This window comes from Cetorhinus maximus, chromosome 3, assembly GCF_964194155.1.
Source record: "Cetorhinus maximus chromosome 3, sCetMax3.hap1.1, whole genome shotgun sequence".
In the NCBI taxonomy this organism is placed as follows: domain Eukaryota; kingdom Metazoa; phylum Chordata; class Chondrichthyes; order Lamniformes; family Cetorhinidae; genus Cetorhinus; species Cetorhinus maximus.
In genome coordinates, this window is record NC_135881.1 from 167,879,012 (window position 1) to 167,905,632 (window position 26,621).

Here is a 26,621-nt window from a genome sequence, read left to right on the forward strand (position 1 = left end):
ACTGAGTTACCTACTTGACATACGTAAATGATATGCTAGTGTGTGCTAGAGAAATTAATGAAAAAACCCAGAAGGATGTGGTGCTCTGTAAAGTGCTCAATTATGTCATGGATGGCTGGCCTAAAGCATGTGACAAAAAATTCCAGGAGTATTTCACATGAGAAATCAACTGAGCGTAGATCAAGTCTGTGTTGTTTAAGTTTAAAAGTCATTATTCAGCCAAGGTTTAGAGAGATTTTTATTGGAGCTTCATCGAGGAACTTGATATTTTTGTTAAACACGTACTGGTGTTAAGGAAAAACACTTAGTATTATCAATCAGACATGTTTTGGATGTGATTATGGTAGAAACAAATAAGCAATCCAAACTATTAAATTTCAGGTATTGTTGATGTTGGTTTAGTCATTTTGTATGTACATGTACCATTTGATATTTTAATGGATCAGTTTGTTAGTGGGGAGGGAGTGTTATACATTAGCAGATCTGAGCATTTTGTTTTATTGCCCCCTCTGCTGAGGAGGTATAAATAAAGTTAGTTCAGTAATGGCTACCTGCTGTGGGTTTACATGCTAATCTTACTCAGTGCAATACACAACACATATGGATACATTACAAGCTATCACAACATATGACGATATAAGCAGCTTTGTCAGTCAGGCATAAAAGCCAGAATTTTCCTTACCTAGTTTTGATTTTATTGCATTAATCCTTTCTGCATTTTGTATCTAATTTACACAGAATTGGAACTTTGTGCAATTTTCTTGCCATTTTCTTTTTGATTCCAGGTGGTTTCTCTCAGATGTATGCATGTGTTTGTGACTGGCTTGGATTGCCATATAGGGAGGAAGTGCAATGGGTAAGAACACTCTACAAAATGCTTCATAAGCTCGCAATTGCATTATGACAGGAAATGGGGCATGAATCAGTTTTTTCTGTTTTGTGATTTTGCAGCTAACAAGCTAGAAAAATGATTCCTGATGGTTTGCATTCATTTGTGCCATGAAATTATTCATAAAATGAGAAGCAAGTCTGTTGTAATGTGGCCGTGTCGCCTATTTGTAATAGAATTGATCTGCAGACAACTTTCTAAGTGGAAATATTGGGTTTATTTACAATACAGCCAGTAGCAACTATACATGTGCTTTCAACTCCATCTCTATCTCTACACCATTTGTTGAGGTAGCCCGCACTGCTAACACATTAGTTTACACAGATCGTGTGATCTTACATCACGGGACTATTCTTAAAGGTACAGTCCAACATTTAACAAAACCATAATCACTACATTCTCCCCTTTAACTTTGCTGTCCATATTGTATTTACAAGTATATTTATCTCATGATATTAGAATGTTTACTCAGGTCATGAAATTTACAAGTTCAGAATTTCAGGTGGTTTCCTGGTTCTTGTGGAACATCACAGCTCCCTGACTTCAGATTCTTTTTCAGGAACCACATTCTCTGGAATTGCATGGACATCAGGTACCTTTGTGGGCTCTTGCAGTTCACTGTCTTCCACTCTGATAAAGATGTCAGACATGTCAGTCCTTGGTTGAGCATCTTCAATAAGAAACACTAGTTTAGTAATGGTTACAGGTGGAACCATATCTTGTTGTGGTATCTCTCTTTTTCTTAAATAGTCCACATGCTTACTGGTGGCCTGGCCTTCCACTTCCACGTGGCATGATAATGGTCCAATCACTGAACTTACTTTACCCGCTAACCACTTCGGTCCTGCGCTGAAATTCATCATATATGCTGCTTCTCCAACAGTAAATTGTCTCTCATGACTATGCAAGTCATGTGCAGCTTTTTGGTCCCCTTGGCTCTTCTCCGCCTTCCTCTCCAAATTTGGAAATATTAGGCTCAGTCTTGCCCTACGACGGCGTCTCATCAACAATCCTGCAGACGTGGTGGGGTCGTCGTGTAGCGAAAAAGAAAGCGTGCAAGCCTGGTCTCCAACAAATCACCTGTTAACTTCTTCATATTTGTCTACAGCATCTAGAATTCTTTCCAGATAAGGCCTTGGAAATAACTTGTACCTCTTTGATTTTATCTTCAGCATCATCATCCTGCAAACCATTGTGAGGGACTAGAATAATATCAAAGATGACACTGTTTGATAATTTGTTTATTACCTCCTTTGAGTGTTTACAGATGCTACCAGCCTCCATTTTATTGTCTTTTCAGAAACGCCTTCCTTTTTGTCGTCTTTCTACCACAGAATTAAGTCTTGTCCTTTGTTTTGACTTAACTGTCGGCCAGATTTAGACCATAAGGCCATAAGAAGTAGGAGCAGAATTAGGCCATTTGGTCTATCGAGTCTGCTCCGCCATTCAATGAGATCGTGGCTGATCTGATAATCCTCAACTCCACTTTCCTGCCTTTTCCCCATAGCCCTTGATTCCCTTACTGATTAAAAATTTGCCTATCTCCGCCTTGAATATACTTAACGGCCCAGCTTCTACAGCCCTCTGTGGTAAAGAATTCCACAGATCCACCACCCTCAGAGAAGAAATTCCTCCTCATCTCTGTCTTAAATGGGCGACTCCTTACTCTGAGATTATGCCCTATGGCCCTAGACTCTACTAGAAGGGGAAACAGCCTCTCAGCATTCACCCTGTTAAGCCCCCGAAGAGTCTTAAATGTTTCAATAAGGTCGCCTCTCATTCTTCTAAACTCAAATGAGTGCAGGCCCAACCTACTCAACCTTTTCTCATAAGAACATCCCATCATACCTGGGATCAACCTAGTGAACCTTCTTTGGACTGCCTCCAATGCTAGTATATCTCTCCTTAGATAAGGGGATCAAAACTGTTCACAGTATTCTAGGTGTGGTCGAACTAGCACCTTGAATGGTTTTAGCAAGACTTCCCTATTTTTATACTTCATTCCCTTTGAAATAAAGGCCAACATTCTATTTGCCTTCCTTATTACCTGCTGAACTTGTATGCTAGCTTTTTGTTACTCATGCACGAGGACCCCCAAATCCCCATCTGCTGCAGCTTTCTGCAGTCTTTCTCCATTTTAAGTAATATTCAGCTCCTCTATTCTTCCTGCCAAAGTGCATAACCTCACATTATATTCCATTTGCCAAGTTTTTGCCCACTCACTTAACCTGTCTATATACCTCTGTCATCATCACCACTTGCCTTCCCACCTATTTTTGTGTCATCCACAAACTTGACGATAGTACATTCACCTCCCTCATCCAAGCCATTAACATATATTGTGAATAATTGTGGCCCCAGCACTAATCCCTAGTTACAGGTTGCCATCCTGAAAATGTCCCCCTTATCCCAACTCTTTGCGTTCTAATAGTTAGCCAATCCTCTATCCATGCTAATATAGTACCCCCAACACCACGGGCTCTTATCTTATTAAGTAGCCTTATGTACGATATCTCATCGAACACCTTTTGGAAATCTATATATATTACATCTACTGTTTCCCCTTTATCTATCCTGTTTGTTACCTCCTCAAAGAATTCTGATGAATTTATCAGGCATGATTTCCCCTTCATGAATCCATGCTGACTCTGCTTGATTAGATTATGTATTTCTAAATGATCTGCTATTACATCCTTTATAATAGACTCCATAATTTTCCCAGTGATGGATGTTAAGCTAACTGGCCTATAGTTACCTGTTTTTTGTGTCTCTCCCTTTTTGAAAAAGGATGTTACATTGGCAGTTTTCCAATCCTCTCTGACTTTTCCAGAATCTAAGGATTCTTAGAAGATTATCACCAGTGCATCCACTATCTCTGTAGCTACTTCCTTTAATATCCTAGGATGCAACCCATTAGGTCCAGGGGACTTCTTAGCCTGTAGCCCCATCAGTTTCCCTAATACTTTTTCTCTAGTGATAGTTATTGTATTTATTTCCTCCCTACCTTTTGCCCCATGATTTTTAGTATTTTTGGAATGTTATTAGTATCTTCTACCGTGAAGACTGATGCAAAGTATTTATTCAACTCCTGTCCCATTTCCTGGTTCCCCGTTATTATTTCCCCAGCCTTATTCTTGAAGGGAGCTATGTTCACTTTGGCTCCTCTCTTCCTTTTTATATATTTAAAGAAGCTCTTACTGCCCATTTTTATATTACTTGCCAGTTTACCTCAAAGTTTATTTTCTCCCTCTTTATTATTTTTTTGGGCCATCTTTTGTTGGTTTTGAAAACTTTCCCAATTCTCTGCTTTACCACTAATCTTTGCCACATTGTACGTTTTTTTCAGTTTGATACTATCCTTAGCTTGCTTAACCATGATTAGTTTACCCCCTTCCTAGTATCCTTTTTCCTTACTATATTCACCTACTCTCAGGTGAAATCTCAACTTGTCTTATTTCAGTGGCTGAGTCTCCCAAAACTTCATTATCTGCTTGCCTCTTGGAAATCTCTCCAATTTTTGTTTTCAAAGCCTCATTGACTTCATTTAGCTGATTCTTTAGCTCTTCTATCTCTTTTTTGTACTTGTTGGCTGCCACCTGGAAACTTGAACATTGATGTGTCTTCTCTGCCAACTGGTTCTTCAGTTTGTTCGGAGAGGTGCTGAATTCATCCTGTTTCTATTTGTGGTATTCCAGAGGCACAAACTTTGCCCTGAAGGAATCTTGTCGTGTGTGAAGGTTTTTCAACATGTTTTCCTTTTCCTTGCAAAGGTTACTCACTTTGTCTTGAACTCTGTCATTCAGCAGGGTCTCCTTGAGTTTCTTCTGCTGTTCTTCCATGTTTTTGTTTGAGATAGACTACATTTCTTCTGGTTGTTGAGTCCGTACGCACTCCTTTTTCATCCTGTTGTGGCCCTTGAACTCTCCAGGCTCTTTCTGCCATACTTTGCCTTGTTCCTTTTTCAAGGCATGAACTCTTCAGCTTCCTTTTGAAATCTCACAGGCCAATCAAGGTTGATTTACTTTAACCAGTTTCACCCTAGAAGGCTTGGTCCTCTGCTTCCGAATACCATCACGGGTAGCTTTGCTGATTTGTTTCTATAATGGACAATTGCTCTGCTGATACCTTTTACTTGGATTTCTTCGCCTGTGTAAGTTTTCAACTTGGCAGATGTTTGTTCCAAATTTAATTGATGTTCACCATTATTTAAATATCTGAAAGTGTGTTCTGCAGTTACAGTAGTGGAATCTCCCATGTCTACTTCCATTTTTACAGGTTTACCATTGACTTGTACTGGCTCTGTCTTCCCAATTTTCATGTTCAACAAAGAATAAATGTCTGTAGATTTCATTGGGCTTCTTGTGTTGTTTGCAAGCCTGTTTAAATCTCTCTTTGCACTGTCTTGTTATACGTTCACTTCTGTGACAAAGACTGAATGTTGGTTCATATCTATTAAAGTTGTTCTTCAATTTAGTTGCTAAATTATTTCTTCTTTTTCGGTTAGTGGCGGCTGTTTCCCACTTTGCAATGGAGTCTTGCTTTTTCGTGCCACTTATGGCTGACTTCCCGCCTGATTTGGAGTATGGCGCCATTTTGCGTCCCTTTGTTGCTTGTGAATCTCTTAGTGCTTCCCACAGCCCGCGCGATTTCTAAAGCCTTCTTAAGATCCAGATTCACTTCAGCCAACAATCTCCTCTGAATAGTGTTTTCTTTCACACCACACACTAAACGATCTCTGAGCATGTCGTTCAGAGTCGAACTCGCAATGCTCTGTTAGTTGCTTCAAATTTGCCACATAGCTAGCATTATTTCACGAATTGAACACCTTTGTGTCGTGACTGAGGGCTTGGGTTGAAAGTGTCCCTTTAAGAGATCCACCAATTCTTCGAGATTCTTTGAATCTGGGGCACTGGGTGCCGTCAAACTTCAAATTAAACTATAGGTTTTGCTCTCAAGTACTCAAGAGGATTGCTTGCCTCTTCTCTTCCCTGTGATTTCATTTGCTTGAAAGTTCTATATGCTGCGACCAATCGTCTGCGGCTGGATCAAAGGGAGTGATTCTACCAAACTGGCATTTTGGTTGAGTATATCTTCCGTTATTTTAAACGGACGTTGATACTCTTAATCGCTGGGCGAGATAAAGTACTGATTCCGATTTATCTTAATTTACCCTGATCTATCCTCATCACCAGTTTGTTGTAGTGTAGCCGTGTTGCCTATTTGTAATACAGTTGATCTACAGACAACTTTTTAAGTGGAACCATTAGGTTTATTTACAGTATAGCCAGCAGCAACTACATGTGTGCTTTCAACTCCATCTCTATCTCTGCGCTGACTGTGGAGGTAGACCACACTGCTAACACATTCGTTTACATAGGTCATGTGATCCTACATCACAGGACTATTCTTAAAGGTACAGACCAACATTTATCAAAACCATAATTACTTTAAAGTCCAAAACTGAAAATAATTTCCCTGGATTTTTAATTTTTCTTTGAAACAGTTTAAAGTAATTTTCAGCTAGGTACAGATCAGACTACAAATCTAGTTTCCCTCTAATTCAAATCTTCTGTATTTTCAAGGATGTGGATACAATTTACCTTACACAAGATACCAGGGAACTGAACTTGCAAGACTTCAGCCACCTTGACCACAGGTAAACTGGAAATTTATGCTTGATGTTGTTCTGTTCTTCTAGCTTTTCAAATGCAGTCTTGTTAGTGAATTAAAGCTTTTTGTGAAGTTGTTAGGCCAATGCTGCTGTAACTGGCAGACCATCAGTTTGGCAGTGTGGATTGCCAGTTTATTTTTATGCACATGCAAACACAATGAATCCAAAAATAGAGGAAATTACTTACTCATAAGTTTATTTCTATTAATTGGCATGTTTTATCTAATCAATTTTGTTTTGAAAGAAATGATTTAAGTGCATTTGAGACAGTCATTTTCAAAATGAATGAAATTATAGGGCAGTATTTAATGCCCGCCCCCATGGTGAATTTGGTGGTGAGTGGGGGTGGGAGGGGACATTTAATTGGGCAGGAATATGGTAGGTGGAGACGCCACTGCCTTCCCACCTCTGCCCCAATTAATTCTGTGATGGGAAGGCCCAATTGGTGCACACGAAAGGGCCTCATCCAGCCCCGCTGGTATTCACCCAGCAGCAGACTGGGGACTCACCATGCAGGACACCTGAAATGCAAACGATGTCAGAGTTGCTTGTGGGCTCCAGGGGCTGGTCCCTCTTTCAAAGGCACTCGGTGCCTGGCCAAGGGACTGGGCATCGGAAGGTGTTTGTTGAGGGGTGCTGGGTGGGGGCTGAAAACCACCACCTGCCTTCCTTCCAGACCCCCTCCCCACAATCCTCCTCCCACCATCACTCACCTGTGGCTTGGGTCCCTCCATAACTCTGGGCCTCGTGTGGGTGAATTACTAGCAGCAGCCACTGCCTCCCCAGTGATGCTGCTGAACAATGAAGAGCTTCTGGCCTCTCATTTCCCAGTGGGCGGGACTTGCAACCCCAGGGTCCTTGATTCCAGGGAAGGCTCACCATTGCCCAGTTAAGTGCCTGATTAGCAGGCGAGACCCTGATCGCCTGCATTAAATCCTGTCCGTAGCGCGGTTGCTTGTAATGCAGTTGTGATGAATATATGTTTGCATCTATATCAGTATCAGCATTAAATAAGCTGTTGAGTCACAAATAGATTGAAGCCAGCTTGTCGTGTGCATTTGTGTGGGCTGTACATTTATCCAATCTACAACTGAAATCAATGGTTGCTGCTTCAGTGTGTGCATTTTGAATGCTGTCGAAGATGTACTTTCGCAGCCAAGAGTTTGCAGCGATTAATACTCTACAGAGTTGTGTCAGCCTTCCCTGTAAGATTATTTACAATAAGGCATCATCTTCTGCATTGAAATTGATTGTCTTTTCTGATTAGAAGCAGAGAGCTTCTAATGTTGAATGGATCATTACGTGTACCAGCCCACCCCACTTGTCGGAAATTTATATACTGAATTCACTGACCGGTTCCCATTTTGACATCAAGTCAAAAAAACTATAATTCATTAAACCAGAGTTCAAAATGCTGCTGTATAAGGTTCTAAATGTTTAAAAGCAACTAGTGAGTTGTGTGTTAGTTGTTAAATATCATCTAGTTAATGTACATTGAACAACATGCTGTCAATGAGAGTGATATTCAGCTAAATGTTAGACTCTAGAGTACAGGTTATGGATATGTTGCAGATCACTACAGCTTATATTTATATAGCACCATTAATGAATTTTCCCAAGGTGCTTCATAGGAGCATTACAACACAAAGTATGACACCAAGCCACATAAACAAATATTAGGTCGGATCACTAAAATCTTAGCAATGGCATAGGTTTAAGGAGTGTCTTAAAAGATGGAGAAAAGGTGGAGAGGTGTAGGAAGGATATTCCAGAGTTTGAGGCCTAGGCAACTGAGGGCACAGCCACCAATGACGGAGCAATTATGATTGAGAATGCACAAGAGGATTGTGGAGCTGGAGGGGATTGCAGAGATAGGGAGGGCAAGGACATGGTGGGATTTGAAAACAAGGATGAGAATTTTAAAACTAAGACATTGCTTGACTGAGAGCCAATGTAAGTCAATGAGCGCAGAGGTCATTGGTCAATAAGACTTAGTGTGGATTAAGACATGGACAACAGTATTTTTGATAACCTCAAGTTTATGGAGAGTACAATGTGGAAGGCAAGTCAGAAGTGTGTTAGAATACTTAAGTCTCCCTGCAACAAAGACACGAATGAAGGTTTCAGCAGCAAGTGAGCTGAGTAGGGTGATGTTACAGAGGTAGAAATAGGCAATCTTAGTGGTGGCATGAATATGAAGTCAGAAGCTCACCTTGGGATCAAATATGACCCTGAGGTTGTGAACAGACTGGCTTCATCTCAGGCAGTCGCCAGAGAGAGGGATGGAGTCAGTATTAGGGAATGAAAGCTGGAGTGGGGACTGAAACAATGGCTTCAGTCTTCCTGGTATTTAATTGGAGAAGATTAGACGTGCTGAAATAAATCCAGATAATGCTGGAAATACTCAGCAGGTCAGGCAACATCTGTGGAGACAAACAGTTAACATTTCAGGTCAGTGACCTTTCATCAAACTGGGAAAATTGAGATCTTTTTTTATTCGTTCATGGGATGTGGGCATCGTTAGATTACTGGCTATGCCAGCATTTATTGCCCATCCTTCGTTCACCTTGAGAATGTGGTGATGTGCTGCCTTCTTGAAACGCTGCAGTCCATGTGTTGTAGGAACATCCGCAGTGCTGTTAGGCAGGGAGTTCCACCGACAGTCAAGGAACTTGGAGGGCAACCTGCAGGTGGTGGTGTTCCTATACATCGGCTGTCCTTGTCTTTCTAGGTGATAGAGGTCGCAGGTTTGGAAGGTACTGTTGAAGGAGCCTTGGTGAGTTGCTGCAGTGCATCTTGCAGTCAGTAATCTGGGTATTTCCAGCATTATCTGGATTTATTTCAGACTTCTAGCATGTCTAATTTTCTCCAATTAAATACCAGGAAGACTGAAGCCATTGTTACTGCATCTGTTGCGTCAGTGATGGAAGGAGTGAATGCTTAAGGTGGTGAATGGGTTGCCAATCAAGTGGGTTGCTTTGTCCTGGATGGTGTGAAGCTTCTTGAATGTTGTTGGAGCTGCACTCATCCAGGTAAATAGAAAGTATCCTATCACACTCCTGACTTGTGCCTTGTAGGTGGTGGATTGGATTTGGGGAGTCAAGAGGTGAGTTACTCACTGCAGAATTCCCAGCCTCTGGCCTGCTCTTGTAGCTACAGTATTTATATGGCTGGTCCAGTTTAGAAGAGTGAGGGGTGACTTGATTGAAGTATATAAAATCCGGAACAGTCTCGACAAGGTGGACGTGGAAAGGATGTTTCCTCTTGTGGTTGAGTCCAGAATTAGGGGGTACTGTTTTAAAATTGGGGGTCGCCCTTTTAGGAGATGAGGAGAAATTGTTTCTCTGAGGGTTGTGCAACTTTGCAACTCTCTGCCTCCTGAGGCAGTGGAGATGGGGCCACTGAATATTTTTAAGGCAGAGGTAGATAGATCCTTGTTAAGCAAGGGAATTAAAGGTTATCAGAAGTAGATGTGAATGTGGAATTCAAAACACAAACAGATCAGCAATGATCTTAATGAATGGTGGAGGAGGCTCAAGGGGCCAAATGGCCTACTTCTGCTATTTCATATATTCGTATGTATGGGAGATGGTTAAGTTCTCTCTTGTTGGAGATGGTCATTGCCTGGTACTTGTGCCGCACGAATGTTACTTGCCATTTATCAGCTCAAGCATGAATATTCTCCAGGTCTTGCTGTATATGGGCACAGATTGCTTCAGTATCTGAGGAGTTGCTAATGGTGCTGAACATTGTGCACTTATCTGCAAACATCCCCATTTCTGACCTTATGGTGGAGGGAAGGTCATTGATGAAGCAGCTGAAGATGGTTGGGCTGAGGAGAGATATAATAGCTTTTAAGCAAGTGAAAGGGGGAAGGGTGGAAGACAGGAGAGATGAAATTGCAGAAGAATTGGGAACAAGTAATGACACAAAATAAAAGGTGAGTCCAGAGGAGGCATAAATGACAGAATTGTGAACAGCTGCCATCTGAAAGCAGATGTTTTTAAAAAATATTTTGGGGGAATATTGTAGTATTCCTTTAAGAAGGCTGTTTGTCTGTGTGCATGTATAAATGATTTGATTAAGCTGGGGAGAAGTTACTAGAGACACGTTTTAGTGGCTTAAGAAATGAAAGGATTGAGATGTTAGGTGTGCATTTGTAATAAGATATTATGGTTGTTTGAGGTACAAGTAAATAGATTGGATCTAACATTGGCATTTTTAGACAAGTTGAGAGTTCGTTTGAATCTGAGGGAAGTCGGTTGTTATGATCCCCAGCTGAGATTACCCCTGGACAAGCCTGACCTCAGGGTGGAACCCAGCTTGATAGATGTCAACTTTTATTTGTTTGTTTAGATAGGTGGAGAGTAGCTACTGAACAGAGTCATCGGAGTCAGCTAATGAACTTTTAACAAAAGAATAAAACATTTATTAAACAAGAAAGGATAAACTATATTACAACACTTCTTCACCCACAACTATACCTTTGCAAATATATACAGATTTGTAAGGATAACACAAGTTACAAAAGCTGTCTTATATGCTAATGTCCACAGTAAGTACATAGTGCATGTAACAATAGGCAACCTCTGGTCTGACACACCACACTCTGATACCAAGTGATAGATGCAACCTGAACCAGATGCTATGGATCTCCCTGTAACTCCCCCCAGACGCTTGTCACACCGTAAGCCAACCAGTCTCTTTGCACAATCTCCACTCTCCAAGACCCCCAAGAATCTTTTCCGACACTTTCTCTCAGACACCTTTGGCAAGGGCTCACTTCCAGGGTTTTGAATTCTCCTTCTGATGTTCCTCTTCCCTGGGTCACCACATGCATTAAAGCCATCTTCCATGCACTGTCTCTCACCGAATCAGCCATTAACAGTACCACTGCTTCACATAGCAAAGAGTTATAGACCTTCAGTTGTCTCTTTGGACCTTTTTGCCTCTTGCACGCTGTTCTCACTTTAAACCTGTTTTCTGCAGCTTTTTTGCTTTTAAATTTGAAGCTTGGAGCCTTTCTCTTTGCCCCTCACTCTTAACTTCATTAGCAGGACCTTTTCTAGATTCCTGTCCTTCCTTTGACTAGAAGGTCTGCATGGGACTCTCCCCTGTTTCCACCTTACTCCTTTGGCCTTGGGACCTTTTGGGAAATTTGTAGCTCCCTCTCCCAGTGTTCAACCTTGGCTTCAAACTGAACTTAAAACTGCTGTTTCTTTAGCTTTTCTGTGTGTGCCTGTTGGAGGGGCCTACCTTTCTGGACCCCTGTTGCAAGGCAACAGCCCGATTCTTCTACTCTTGTTTGCTTAACCTAGCTGCAACAGTCATAAAAAAACCTAATTAGAAATGCAGCCACCTTTTTAAAGTGAAATTAAAACTCAGTTTGACCTTTCTTAACACACACATACAGAAATACAAATCAAACTTAAACTTTAAAGTGAACACTCATTCCTAACACCTACAGATGCCAATATAACTTACTTGAATTGTCTCTGTTTCTTAACAGTGGTGACAAGAAATATTTTTGTATCTTACAGGAGTTCCATAAGTAAACAGAAGACGGTATATGACATTTTATTGACCCGAAAGCAAAGGCAAAATAGAATCATGAAAGATTTTGTGTTTTGAAAGATTTGAGTTTCAAAGAGGTGTGAGAACAATGGAACCTGAGATGAAACGGGTGGGGGAGGGAAAGGTATTTTAGAGTTATTGTGGGGGGCTATTAGCTTTGCAGGGTCGATCTCCTGGAAACAGCTCTAGGCTGAGAGGAATATGCAGTTTGAATCAGCCATCCAGTCAAGCCAGAAAAGTCTCAGGCTGCAAAAGCAGTCTTGTTCTGAAGTCTTGAATTTCTACAGCAGAGTGGAAGCGAGTTTAAGAGGTCGTGTGCTATGCCTTTATTAAAGTTACAGCAGTTTATCTTGGGTAATATTACTGGATTTTTATAGTTAAACATCTACAAGGGAGTGTTGCCTATAAGGTGTTTACTTATGGGTCTACCACTTAGGGAGTCTTTTGGGGGAATGTTTTGTAAGACTAATTCTAACTCTGTAACTGTAATTTTGTGCCCTTAAGTTTTCTTTTCTTGTTAATAAAACTTTTACTTTTAATTTTTAAAATCCCAAAAGTATTACTGGACTTCTTGCTGCTGAGATCAGCATGTTTTCTTCTCATTGTCAGAATACAGAAAAAAAGGGCATGGCCCGTGAGCCAAGTTTCCCTCTGGAATTTGGTTTGCTCAGCAATTAACATCTGCTGTGGTCATATCATAGAGAAAAACATGAGTAAGAACGAAACCTGCAGAGGAATGAGAAACAAAATGGGGGCAGAAGTTATGTTCTAAAGTTATTGAATGCAGAATTGAGTCCGGAAGCTGTAAGGTACCTAATTGAAAGATGCGGTGCTGCTTCTCAAGCTTATGTTGAGATTCATTGGAACACAGTATGCGGCTGAGGACAGCGAGGCCACTGTGAGACCAAGGTGGAGAATTGAAATGACAGGTGACGAGAAGCTTGGGGGTCATGCTTGCAGACTGAATAGAGGTGTTCTGCAAACTTGTCGCCAAATCTGAGTTTGATCCCCACAATGTAAAGCAGACTGAATTGTGAGCAGAGAATACAGTATACCAAATTGAAAGAAGTACACCTGAATCACTACTTCACCTGGAAGGAGTGTTTTGGATTTGAATGTTGAGCAAAGAGGAGGTAAAAAGACAGGTGTTGCATCTCCTGCACTTGCAAGTAAAGGTGCCATGGGAAGGGGAGAGGGTGTTGGTGGTGATTAAAGAGTGGACCAGGGTGTCAGGGAGGGCATGCTTCCATGCTTCCTTTGGAATGCTGAAAGTGTAGGAGAGGGGATGATGTGTTTAGTGAGGGTATCAAGCTGGAGGTGGCAGAAATGGCAAAGGGTTATATGTTGAATATGGAGACTGGTGGGTGGAAGGTAAAGATAAGGGGAACCCTATCATGGCTGTATGAGGGCGGAGAGTGGATGAGAATAGAAGTGTGGGAAATGGGATGAATGTGGTTGAGCACTCTGTCAACAGTGGGGGAGGGGTGGTGGGTGGTGGGGGTGTAATACTCAGTTGAGGGAAAAGGAAAATGAAATAGAAGCACAGGTACCATCAAAACAACAGACGGAGACGGAAAAACTGGGTGAACAGGATCTGTCCTTACAAGAAGCAGGGTGCAAAGAAATGTAGTCAAGGTAGTTGTGGGCTGAGATGAATATTTGTGTCCTATCCCCTGAAATAGAGAGACACAAGTCAAGAAGGGAAGAATCAGGGATGGACAATGTGAAGGTGAGATAAGGGGTGGAATTTGGAAGCAAAAGGTTGAAGTTTTCCAGTTCAGGACATGAGCTGGAAAAGGCACAGACACAGTCATCAAAGTGTCGGAAGAAGAGGAGAGGCAGTGGGTTGGAGTAGGACTGGAACAAATCGTGTACCACATGTACCACAAAAGGACAGGCATAACTAGGATCCATGCATGTAACCATAGCAACACCTTTTATTTGGAGGAAATTAGTTGAGTTAAGGAAAAATTGTTCATTGAGATTGGACATCTATAGTGAAGAGGAGATGGTTCGTGCCTGGAAATTGTTAAAATGATGGAGGTCATCTGAAGCGTCATTGATGTGACAAGGTGAGAAAAAAATAGAATCGAGATAGGAAGATTTCAGACTGTAATCTCTGCCCCCATTTTGTTTCCTTTATCTTTGCATGTTTTTCTCTACTCTCTGCATTCTGAGGGCAGTAGTCATCATTCTGCAATTCACACATCCTCTAGACACATCTTTTGTTTACTTACTTGTCACAGAACCATTTCCTTTGGCCCAACTCTTCTGTTATTTAATCTCTTATGTATTGCACGCTACCACATCGCTTGTACTTTTTCCACGCTCTTCCATTTCACTTGCTCAAAAAAAAATTATTTCTAACTTTACCCAGTTCTGAAAAGTTAACTGTTTCTCACTCCACAGATTTTTGCCTGACAAGTTGAGTATTTCCAGCATTTTTGTTTCAATGAAACCAGTTTATTATGTGCTCCTTCTGTACCTTTAAAATAAGGTTTAACATGGTGTATACCCAGTTTTAGCAGAATGTCCAGCATATTGTTTAATATATTCTATTGATTTCTGTAGAGCAGGCTAGTCTGGTAACAATTTTGCTGCTCATCCTAATGTGAGATTACATCTTCAGTTTGATTAAATTTGTTTTCCTGCAAAGGTCGGACTTAGTAAAATTGTGTCCATGCCAAAAATTCTTTGGCTTTAAATGCGATGAATTCTCAGATATAGCTGCAATAGATGCAAAATATCTTCATTTATTGTGGGTAATGGCATCACCTGATGTAGCACTAAGGCAAGCGGTTCAGAAGGTGCTAGGTCTGATTCCTGGTGTGTACTGCGATAGATATTCAGTGACCCAAGCTCAAAGTGCTTGTGTGGACTTTGGTTGAGAAGAGGATTGAGCTCAGCTCTCATAGTCCAGTAATCAGGCAGTGCTCACCATCTAAGCTTATATGTAAAGAATGACCGCTTGGATGAACTTTCCCTTCCTCATTATAGTTTTACAGAAGCCTAGAGATGAGGAGAAAACATGGAAAGACAAACTTTAAAAAAAAACGACCCTGTAAATTATTCCTCAATTATACTTTGAAATGATATTTTGCCTCATGAGGTATTTAGCACAAGCTACCCTGAAGGAAAATTTCCAAGTGTTTTATTGTTCTGATTAATTTTTAGAATTTCAATTCTGCCCACACTGTGATCTTTATTAAAGTTACAGTGTGTTTGCTCAGGTAAATTGAATGAACAAGGTGAGGGAACTGAACCTCATGGGGAAACAAGTAATTTGCTGGCATGGCTTACTTAAAATGTGCTCAGTTTTATTGATTTTTTTTTAAAAGTGTAATTTAAGATGTTGAGACTTGAACTTACGTGGAAATTAATCACTAAATCTCATAACATGGAAAAATTAAATGGTTTGTAAACAAATCTCAAGTGCTGCGTGGGAGTAATTGTCAGCATGACTAACGGCTAGTAATGGCATTAGTTGGATGCACAGACACACCCTCAAAAATAGCGATCAACACAACTCATCCTGTGCATGAAATTTATTTGTCAGCATTATTAGAGTACAAATCAGTGAGGTAAATGTCGCTGTTAAATAATTAAACTTCTTTTACATTTTATTAGAGACTTGATACCAATTGTTGCTGCGCTCGAGTACAACCAGTGGTTCACGAAGCTCTCCTCTAAGGATCTTAAACTAGTAAGTACATACTGGAGCCTAATCAAGTGGAAGCCAAGAGTATGCTCTAAGTATTCTTGTTTGTTTCCGTTAATTACTGAGATACTTATTCATAAATCTTGCAGTTGAACCTTTGGCACTCAGGCGCTATGTCAGAAGAGGCATTAAACCGAGGCCTGTCTGCTCTTTCAGGTTGATGCAAAATATTATCTGGCAATATTCGAAAATTTTTCCTGATGTCCTGACCAACATTTATCCCTCGAGCAAGATCATTTAAACAAACTATCTGATCAGTTATCTCATTGCTGTTCATGGGGCTTTGCTGCCAATTAAATATTTGATAGACTACTTCAATTCCATGTCTTAGGACTGAATCATAAAACATTTCATGATGCATTTGTATAAGCACTAAGACTTGAGGCTACAATGATGTCATAAACTTGATGTTTGGGAGCCATTTAGAGGATTTTCAAAGTAATTGATAGTTATGTTTGGACAGAGGAGGAGAGTATTGGTTTAAATGTAATGTCAGTTTATGCTCACCACAAGTTGTACAGAAGACCGCATTCTTTGATACGACTTTTAAGTCATGATTCAAAATAAACTTTTGTGTGCTATAATTTCTGCACCTCATTCCAAAAGGAATTGTGATTTATATTCTTATGTCAAGTGCTTGTTTCTTATTTAATCCAAAACATCTATAAGTTTCAGTGACAAGTTTGTTGAATATTTGATCAAATATTAAAAGTGGATTAAGTATGATCAGACTGTTAATCTTAGAGGAGTTGAAAGTTGTACCTGTTTAAATTAGTAAGTCAGAAGCAATCACATATTCTTTTAATACAATGGCTTTCATCCTGTGTGATGCTCTCACTGGTAGAGCACATGGCTTGTCCTGCATAATGTGAGGCATTTTCTGATGTGCCACGGACTCATCATTTGGAAATAAATTGAAGAGAGAGAAGCAAATGTAAGAAGAGGAAAGAAACAAGATGAGAAGAGGAGTAGGGGCAAATAGGACTGGAGGATTGGGACAGAATAACAACCTAAGCTTTACAAAGATTATTTTGCAGATTTACTGCTCCCAGTATTAGTAGCTAGTGCCAAACAAGAAGAATGAGAATTTTACTTTGTTGAGATCTGGCATCAAAAAATGTGAAGTGATGGAGCATTGATAGAAATATCTGCAAACTATAGCTTGAGAAATAAAAAAAAATGAAGTTTTATTAGTAAATCGAGTTTTATTGCACCATAGAGTAAAATTTTGCATCATGAGATTCATGGCACAGTGTGTTATGTACCAATTGAAGAATTTGTGTGTGTAGCTCAGCCTGCCTTGAATCAGTGCTCCCTGTTTCTTGTCCCTTGTATAACTTTGGTTAAACTTGATCATTGTACCAATGTTTTTGAAATGATTGAGCTACACAGCAGAAAAATCTTTGTTAATGCTGCTCATGAGAAATCTACTGGCATTTTAATTTGTTTAAAAAATTTTGATGTAACATGGTTTGTGAAAATTAGACTGTAACCATAAACATGAGTATTGGGGGTGATGAATTAAAGGTAACTTAGACTGTTGATTTGTTTTATTTATATTTTTGTAATGCATCTTTCTCAATTTGTGCAGATTTTCTCCCCTATAGAGGAGGCTGAGGGGTGACCTAATTGAGGTGTACAAAATTATGAGGGGCCTAGATGGGGTAGACAGGAAAGACTTGTTTTCCCTAACTGAGGGGTCATTTGTCAGGGGGCATAGATTTAAGGTGATTGGTGGAAGGATTAGAGAGAACATGAAGAAAAACTTCTTCACCCAGAGGGTGGTGGGCGTCTGGAATTCACTGTCCGAATTGGTAGTTGAGGCTAAAATGCTCAACTCATTTAAAAGGTACCAGGATCTGAACCTGAAGTGCTGTAACCTGCAAGTCTACGGCCCAAGTGCTGGAAAGTGGGATTGAAATGTGCAGCTAGTTTCTTTTTTTCTCCTCTTTTCTGCCAGCACAGACACAATGGGCTGAATGGCCTATTTCTGTGCTGTAACTTTCTATGCTTCTATGGTACCCATTAATTCCTTTGTTTTCCTTCTGTCGTTAGTTATATGGGTTCAGCAATAGGTTTTCCATGACTGTCAACACAACTACATGGTTAGACAATGGAAAAGTATGTCTTGGTAATGTTGCATAGTTGGCCGTTTCAACTTTCTGCATTCCTCTCCTTGGGCCCAGAATTGACATACATTGCCCAGCAATCCAGGTCAGAACTGACAGGATGCTCTGCAGTATTGGAAAGAAATGAAAACTGTGAATTTAAAAAAAACAAGTTCTCAGCCCTTTGGGATTGAGTATTTTCTGCAGCTATTGGGCCTGCTTTGTAGTTTCTTTGCTTTGTCTTTTTGTATTTCTAATTTTAGACAGACTTCATTTTCCAATTCTTTAGTCCACAGACGTTTGTGAGCAAATTCTACGAGTTGTTGGTAGATCCACACGTTTAGAAGAGCTGGTGCTAGAAAATGGAGGCCTCCGAACGTAAGTGTGTTGATTATTTCAATAGATTTCTATAGGTAAAGCCACCTGAAATTGTATTTGAGTCTCCCATAAAGAACTGTACAACTCTTAAGTACAGCTTAAGTTGTACAGTTTAAAGTCTTAATATTCTGTGTACTGTCTTGCATATTTGAACAATTACAATGGTGAGGCAATTTCGGTATTTTTCTTTGAAGTGGTACAATACTCAGATTATGCAAGGTTATCTTAAACTACTTGATACAGATTTATGCACCCTCCAATCCTAGCATTGAGCTGAGCAGGGAATATTGTGCAATCAGACCATATTCTCTTTGGGTTGTAATTGATATTTACAATGAAATGGAAAAAAAGCACTGTCATTGGAATGGTGGTAGTACTTCCGTAAGAATACTTTTGAGAAATGTAGGACATCTGTTTATGATAACATTGTCAGGAGTTAACTCCGAACAATCCTTATGAAGACAAAGGCCTGAATTTTTGTAAAGCCAGAAGGGCTCCCTCTGCGCCTTAGCCAAAATGGCACTGGATCCCCAATTCTGGAACCATATCTGGCACCCAGCATTTTCGTGGGGGTGAGCGGAGGGAATGGGGACAAGAGGTATTTCACACATCTTCGGTTCATGGAGGCAGCATCGCATTTAAAAGTGCAGCTGCTGTTGAACCGATTGAAATTTTGTTAGCGAGCTTCCTGAAGCACAACTCGAGGGCTTTAGACATTTGAGAAAAATGTCTAAACCGAGTGGAGTTCTTTGGGAGAGGTAATGTACCCCTTTGGGAGAGGTCATGTATCCTTTGGGATTGTTAAGGGTAGACATGAATGTGTATAATAAGTAGGTAAGGTTAACAGAACTGTCACACTGTCAGGTCACTTAAATCCCCTGCCCTTTAAATTTTTGAAAACAAAAATATGAAAGTACAAAATAGGAGCGGAAGTCGGCCATTCAACCCCTGGAGCCTCCTCCGCCATTCAGTAAGATCATGGCCGATCTGTTTGTGTTTCAAATTCTGCAACCCATCTACCCTCGATAACCTTTCATTCCCTTGCCTAGCGAGAATCTATCTACCTCCATCTTAAAAATAATCAGTGACCCCGGCTCCACCGCCTTCTGAGATGGAGAGTTCCGTAAGACCATAAGATGTAGGAGCAGGTGTAGGCAATTCAACCCATCGAGTCTGCTCCGCCATTCAATGAAATCATGGCTGATCTGTTAATCCTCAATTCCACTTCCCTGCCTTTTCCCTATTACCCTCGATTCCCTTACTGATTAAAAATCTGTCTATCTCAGGTAAAGAATTACACAGATTCACTACCGTCTGAGAAAAGAAATTTCTCCTCACCTCTGTCTTAAATGGGCGACCCCTTACTCTGAGCTTATGCCCTCTGGTCCTGGACTCTCCCACAAGGGGAAACAACCTCTCAGCATCTACCCTGTCAAGCCCCCTAATAAGGTTGTCTCTCATTCTTCTATACTCCAATGAGTTCTGGCCCAACCTACTCGACCTCTCCTCATATGAAAATCCCTCCATACCCGGGATCAACCTAGTGAACCTTCTCTGGACTGCCTCCAATGCCAGTATATCTTTTCTTAGATAAGGGAACCAAAACTGTTCACGGTATTCTAGGTGTGGTCGAACTAGCACCTTGTTTGGTTTTAGCAAGACTTCCCTATTTTTATACTCCATTCCCTAAAGTCCAACACTCTATTTGCTTTCCCTATTACCTGCTGAACTTGTATGTTAGCTTTTTGGGATTCATGCACGAGGACTCCCAAATCCCTCTGTGCTTTAGCCTTCTGCAGTCTTTCTCCATGTAAATAATATTCAGCTCCTCTGTTCTTCCTGCCAAAATGCATAACCTCACATTTTCCCACATTATATTCCATCTGCCAAGTTTTTGCTCACTCACATAACCTGTTTATATCCCTCTGTAGGCTTTTTGGGTGGAATTTTCCATGCGCGCTGGTGGCAGGCACGATAGATGGCATGAGCGGATAATGTGGTGGGGGGTGTTTGGGGTTAAGTGCTGCCCTGCCTCTGAGGCGACTTGTGAGAGGGAGTGGGGGTCAGGTGCAGCCTTGCCATTGAGGCGACTTGCGAGGCAGGGTGGGGAATGTGCAGCCCTGCCTCTGAGGTGACTGGAGGCGGGGGCAAGGGCAGCCCTGATGTTGAATATAGCACACAAGCATTCGGGGTAGGGAGGCTGGGTGGGCAAGGGGAGTGGCCACATATTTGGGAATATGGTAGAAAGTGACCATTCCTCTGCAACTGAGACAGTTCAGGCACAGCCACATTGATATGACTGGGGTTGGGCTCATAGCTTATCTGCCCACTCAAGTCACACACAGGCATCAAAGTTCCACCAAGTTCTCCAGAGCTTACCCCCACTCCTTCACACCACACATACCATCCAAGATCCACAGAGAGCTGTCGCTGGTTGGTGCCTAATGATATCCAGGGTCTATAGATGCCGCCTTTCATTCCTGCAGATGACTGAGAACCAGTGCCACTGAAGACTGCAAATGTCTAGGGAACTGGTTGCTCACATCTGCCATTCACTGCAGGATTTGGTGCCATGGGGACATGGAGGGCATCCAGTGGCAGTGAAAGTGACTGTGGCGCTCAATTTCTATGCCAGTGGCTCCTTTCAGGGCTCTACAGGTGACTTCTGTGGGATCTCTCAAGTCTCCACCCACAAATGCATCCATGAGGTCACGGGTGTCATCTTTGTGTGGTCACGCAACTTTGTGCATTTTGTCAGGACCCGGACAGCCAGGATGCAAGAGCGTTTGGATTCGCCCAGATCTTGGGTTTTCCACAGGTTCAGGGTGCGATTGACTTCACTCATGTGGCGCTCAGATCTCCATCGCAACACACTGTGGACTACATCAACTGCAAGGGCTTCCATTCGCTGAATGTGCGACCACCAGAACTGCATCCTGCATGTGCGCATGATTTCCAGGGAGTGTGCACGTTGCCTACACCCTCAGTTGATCACAGATCCCTGGAGTCTTCCAGGGTCCACAGAAGCTGCAGGGATGGCTCCTCGCGGACCAGGGCGACCCGCAGAGGCTGTGACTGATGACACCCGTGCGGCGGCCTCAAACTGCAGCAGAGCGACGGTAAAATGAGGCTCACGCTGCAGCTCTCAACTTGCTGAAGATGTGGTTCCGGGCTTGGACTGGTCTGGTGGAACCCTGCAATACAGTCCGCAGAGGGTGTCACGCGTCATCGTTGTCTACTGCGCCCTTTACAACCTGGTTCTCCAAACAGGGAGACGAGCTGGCTGAGGAGGAGATGGAGGAGCTGCATGTTTCCTCCGATGAGGACGACGCCAATGAAGATGAGGCTGAGGGGGCCCTCGGAGGTGATGATGATGGAGACGAGGCCCTCGCACTGGCTAGATGAGCCAGGTGCACTCGAGAGGCCCTCATAGCTGTTAGATTTGTGGAGGATGATGACGACAACATGCAGTGAGGTCCCTTACATCGTATTTGTGAGCGTTTGACTCTAGTCTGGCTTATGTTAGCGCGAATACTCTCTGTGAGAATGCTCCTGTTATGGAGATGTGGTGGAGACCCTTATAGTCACTCAATTGCAGGAGGATGATGACATACATTGAGGACATTCCATAAATCTTCACGCAGCCCCTGAGAATGCCTGACTCCTGTCTGGCTGAGGGCAGCTCGATGATGCTCCGTGATCAGGGTCATATCATAGAGATGCAGCTTGTTATGACCGATGCAGTTGTTAAAACGGAGTTATTTAAAAATCTCAGAGGGAAACTTTAAACAACTGTCATAACTTATAATATTAACTGGTATGTTTGAGGCACGACTCTAAATTCAGAAATCAGACCATCAGTTCTTGAGGTTTTACGTTAAACTAAGTGAAAAATTTTATTAATTTATACAGGTTAAAATACATATACACATGGCTACAAATCACTACTATCATAACTTTTAACAAATTCCCAAACTAATCTCCATTAAGGCAACAGCAACCCATAGACTTGACCAAACACCAGGCAAAGCATTTTCACCTTACAAATTCAAAATGAGGTTCTTTTCACTTGGTTCCTGTGGAGCCAGTTGGAGGCCTGCAGCTGCCTTATGATCTCACATTGCCTCTGCTCTGCACACCCAAAAACTACTGAAGTTATACCTACCAGCCCCATTGAATATTACTTCCCATTGTATCAACAACCTCTGAACTAAACCTCTCAAACAATAAAACCCCTTTCATAGTATCAGTTTTATTAGTAATATAAACATATTGCTTGGTAGCTGCTAGAAAGGCATCAGTTTTCACTTCACTTCTTGATTGCTCTATTCAAAAACTGCAAATGCATGCTACCTCTCTTACATATCAAAACTAATACACATCAAAGCACCCAGACTAGCTGGCTTTAATCCAATTAAGACACACCCACAGACTAAACCTCTATTTAAAAAGAAAAATATTTTCCAATAATATTATGTACATTAATAGCTTCATGATAAACTTTAGAAACACCTGATCCTTTGTCTGCCTTCAGCACCTGAGCCCTTCAGGAGCTGGAGCACGGCATCAGTGGTCACAGATGCTGAAGAAATGGGGCCCAGCCCCCCCCTTAAAGGTGCTGAGAGCACACAGAGAGAATGAGAGAGCTCTGTGGCACCTGCCCATTACCTTCTGGCAGCAATGACCAGCACAGCTGAGGTGTAATGTCTCCAGTCCGTGTGAGGCTGGACCATCACTTTGGTCTGAAGGCTGCACAGAGCAGAGGCCCTGGACTGAGACACCTGCTTTTATCCTGTGCAGAATGGTTTCACATCTCAGTGACTAGAGCACTGCTCATCAGAACAAGGAGCCATAGGCAGGGAGACATTCTTGGGAGCTTATTAACTGTAGTGAACCTTATGTACAAGTGGTTAACACCTGTGCCCAGGCTGTGCAAGTAATTTCCCTTAACCATCCTAACCCTGCCGCTACGCCTTGGTACTCCCCAGATATGCACGTTGGAGGCTGATTGCAGTGTCCTGTCTGTGATGATTTTGGCGGGCATCCTCTGGAGGGCCAAGACTTGGTGGGCCCCGGCCTGCTTTCGGGGTCCTGCTGTGTGGCAGTGGCACCCTCCTGGACCTGTGGAGCTGGAGCTGCTGAGGTCACAGGAAGAGGGGAGTCGGATGGGCCGGACACTCTCAAAGTCACCTGGATGGATGGGCCCTGGAGTGTGCACATGTGGATCTACCTCCCTGTTGGTGCTTGGGGGCCCCAGGCTGACTCCTTGAGGAGCAAGGGTAGCTGGAGAGAAATCGAGCTGCCCGGCACCCCTCTCAACATTGTTGGAGGCCAACTATGGCATCAGCGGCGGAGTTGAGCCTGCGCAGCAGTGCAGGAGCGAAGTCCTAGACCAAGATCTAAATGGCGGCTGTCATCCTGCCAGCGTTGACCTCGGTGCGTTGGCATGCTGGCGCTATCATTTCAGACTGAAGGTGGACGGACTCCTCCGTCATGCCTTGCAATATGAGGAGTGCAGCAAACTTCCCTTCCTGTTGTTCCCTAGCTTGCCTTTGCAGCTCCTGCAACTGTGACATGACCAAGCCCAAAGGCTTGTTATCTGACTCGGACTCAGCAACGTTCTGGCCTCCAGCAGTCCTTTGAGTGCCAGATACCTGGAAGGTCTTTGCTGCTGCCCACAGTGGATCAGACGGTGCGATGTGCTCACCAGATTATGATGCCGGGGCTACCCTAAAGCATGGTCTCACTGAGGTGTGTGTCTCTGCGCTGGTGGAGGGTGTGGGTGAGCGCTGTGACGGGACTTCAGGGAGAGTGCCTTCAGATTCCTCTTCAGAGGTTTCTTCGGGGCTTGATTGGAGGCCCTGCAGCATGGGTTCTGTCGGCTGCTTGGCAGATGTTCCTGCAAAAGCATGGAGAGATAATTAGTGCATGGCGATGGCCTGTGAAAGAGGACATATCACTCATAGCATGGTTGTCTAATGGATGTTGTACTGCTGAATCCTCACTTGGTAGAACACCACCAACCTCACTGTCAGCGCAGGATTGGTCCGGATCCTCGCCGGCCAGCTGGATGGCTCTGTTTTCAAAGTCCATGAGGAACTTGATTTCAGGCATTCCGCCACTGGCCTGCGACCTTGCTCTCTTATTGTGTGCCAGCTTGTCCTGCATGGATAAGAGATGGAGAAAGTGTAAGCAGGACGCCTGCCGGGCCAGATGATAAATGTGCCTGGCCTGTGCGGGTGGTGAGTGGTCCCATGGATGGGATGAGGACAATGAAGGTCTGTGTGAGAGAGTGAATGGTGATATCCCTTAAACTGGCAGTGAATTCCCTGTGGATGTGTGCTGGGTTTGAGAATGTGTGAGTTAGGAGTGATGAAAAGAGTGACTTACCCTGGTGGAACGGAGGAGATCACTCATCCTCTTGCAGCACCGAGTAGTTGTTCTCTTATGATGGGCGATGGCGCTGACCACCGCTGCCACCATCTCCCAAGCTGGATTGGTCATGTTGCTGCCCATCCTGATACAGAGCATCCTGGCTGGCCTCCACGGCATCCACAGTCGCTCGATGGACCCGTTTTAAACTGGGGGGGGGCGACAGCCTTCTTGCCTTCGAGGGCCATGCCTCCTGGGCAGCAATGGTGAGCTGGAAGCAATGAGCGCTGTGCTTGCAGCTGACCTTTAAACATGGCGCCCGGCATGATACAACGGCGGGGTCATGGCAGGCAGGTGAATGATGAGCCCGCCCACCATGGAAATGGCGTGTTTCCCGGGAATGAATAAATAATGAGACTGGCTCGGGACGATACTGCGTTAGAACCTGCCGTCGCAGTCGGTGGGCAGCACGCCATTTTACCCACCCGCTACCACACAGTGTAAATTTGGGAAAATTCCATCCTTTGTGTTATCCTCACTACTTGCCTTCCCACCTATTTTTGTGTCATCCGCAAACTTGGTGATAGTACTTCCCTCATCAAAGTCATTAATATATATTGTAAATTATTGTGGCCCTAGCATTGAACCCTGTGACACTCTACTAGTTACAGGTTACCATCCCGAAAATGGCCCCCTCATCCCAACTCTGTCTTCTATTAGTTAGCCAATCCTCTATCCATGCTAATATACTTCCCCCAACATGCTGGGCTATTATCTTATTCAGTAGCCTTATGTGTGGTACCTTATCGAAGCCTTTTGGAAATCAAAATATATTACATCTACTGGTTCCCCTTTATCTATCCTGTTTGTTACCACCTCAAAAGAATTCTAATAAATTGCTCAGGCATGATTTTCCCTTCATGAAGCTATGTGGACTCTGCTTGATTATATTATGCATTCTAAATGCTCTGCCATTACACCCTTCATAGTAGACCAACATTTTCCCAATAATGGATGTTAAGCTAACTGGCCTATAGTTACCTGTTGATTTATCTCCCTCCCTTTTTGAATAAGGACGCTACATTGGCACTTTTGCAATCTTCTGGGACCTTTCCAGAATCTAAGGATTCTTGGGAGATTACTACCAGTGCATCCACAATTTGTGTAGCTACTTCCTTTAATATCCTAGGATGCAACCCATCAGGTCCAGGGAACGTCTTGGCCTTTAGCTCCATTAGTTTCCCTAGTACTTTTTCTCTAGTGATAGTTATTGTATTTATTTTCTCCTCCCCTTTTGTTCTTGACTATTTAGTATTTTTGGAATGCTATTAGTGTCATCTACTGTAAAGACTGATGCAAAGTATTTATCTAGCTCCTCTGCCATTTCCTGGTTCCCCATTATTATTTCCCCAGCCTCATTCTCTAAGGGGCTTATGTTCACTTTTTCCTCTCTTTTATATATTTAAAGACGCTCTTACTGTCCATTTTTATATTACTTTCTAGTTCACCCTCCAAGTTTATTTTCTCCCTCTTTATTTTTTTTTGGTCATCTTATGTTGATTTTTAAATGTTTCCCAATCCTCTGGCTTACCATTAATCTTTGCCACATCGTATGTTTTTTTCTTTCAATTTAATACTATCCTTAACTCCCTTGGTTAACCATGGTTGGTTTATCCCCTTCCTAGAATCCACCTTCCTCACTGGGATATATCTTTGTTGTGAGTCATGAACTATTTTCTTAAATGTCTGCCATTGTTCATCAACCATCTTTTCTGCCAAACTCCTTTCCTGGTCCATTCCTTTGTAATTACCCTTATTTAAGTTTAGCATAGTTGTTGGACAATCATCTGAGAGAAAAACAATTCCCCTCATCTGTCCTAAGAGGGCAACCCCTGATTTTAAAACAGTGCC

At 42.5% G+C, this 26,621-nt stretch overlaps 1 protein-coding gene across 4 annotated transcripts in view; it reads left to right on the forward strand.

The window, feature by feature from the left end:
• Nucleotides 1–26,621, forward strand: part of LOC144679016 (F-actin-uncapping protein LRRC16A-like) — a 431,407-nt gene that overhangs the window by 164,223 nt on the left and 240,563 nt on the right. For all 4 annotated transcript variants that reach the window (XM_078539233.1, XM_078539234.1, XM_078539236.1 and 1 more), the window contains exons 7-10: nt 786–856; nt 6,472–6,545; nt 15,762–15,837; nt 18,250–18,338. In XM_078539233.1, the coding sequence (XP_078395359.1) occupies nt 786–856; nt 6,472–6,545; nt 15,762–15,837; nt 18,250–18,338 (310 nt within the window). The remainder of the gene's footprint in view (nt 1–785; nt 857–6,471; nt 6,546–15,761; nt 15,838–18,249; nt 18,339–26,621) is intronic.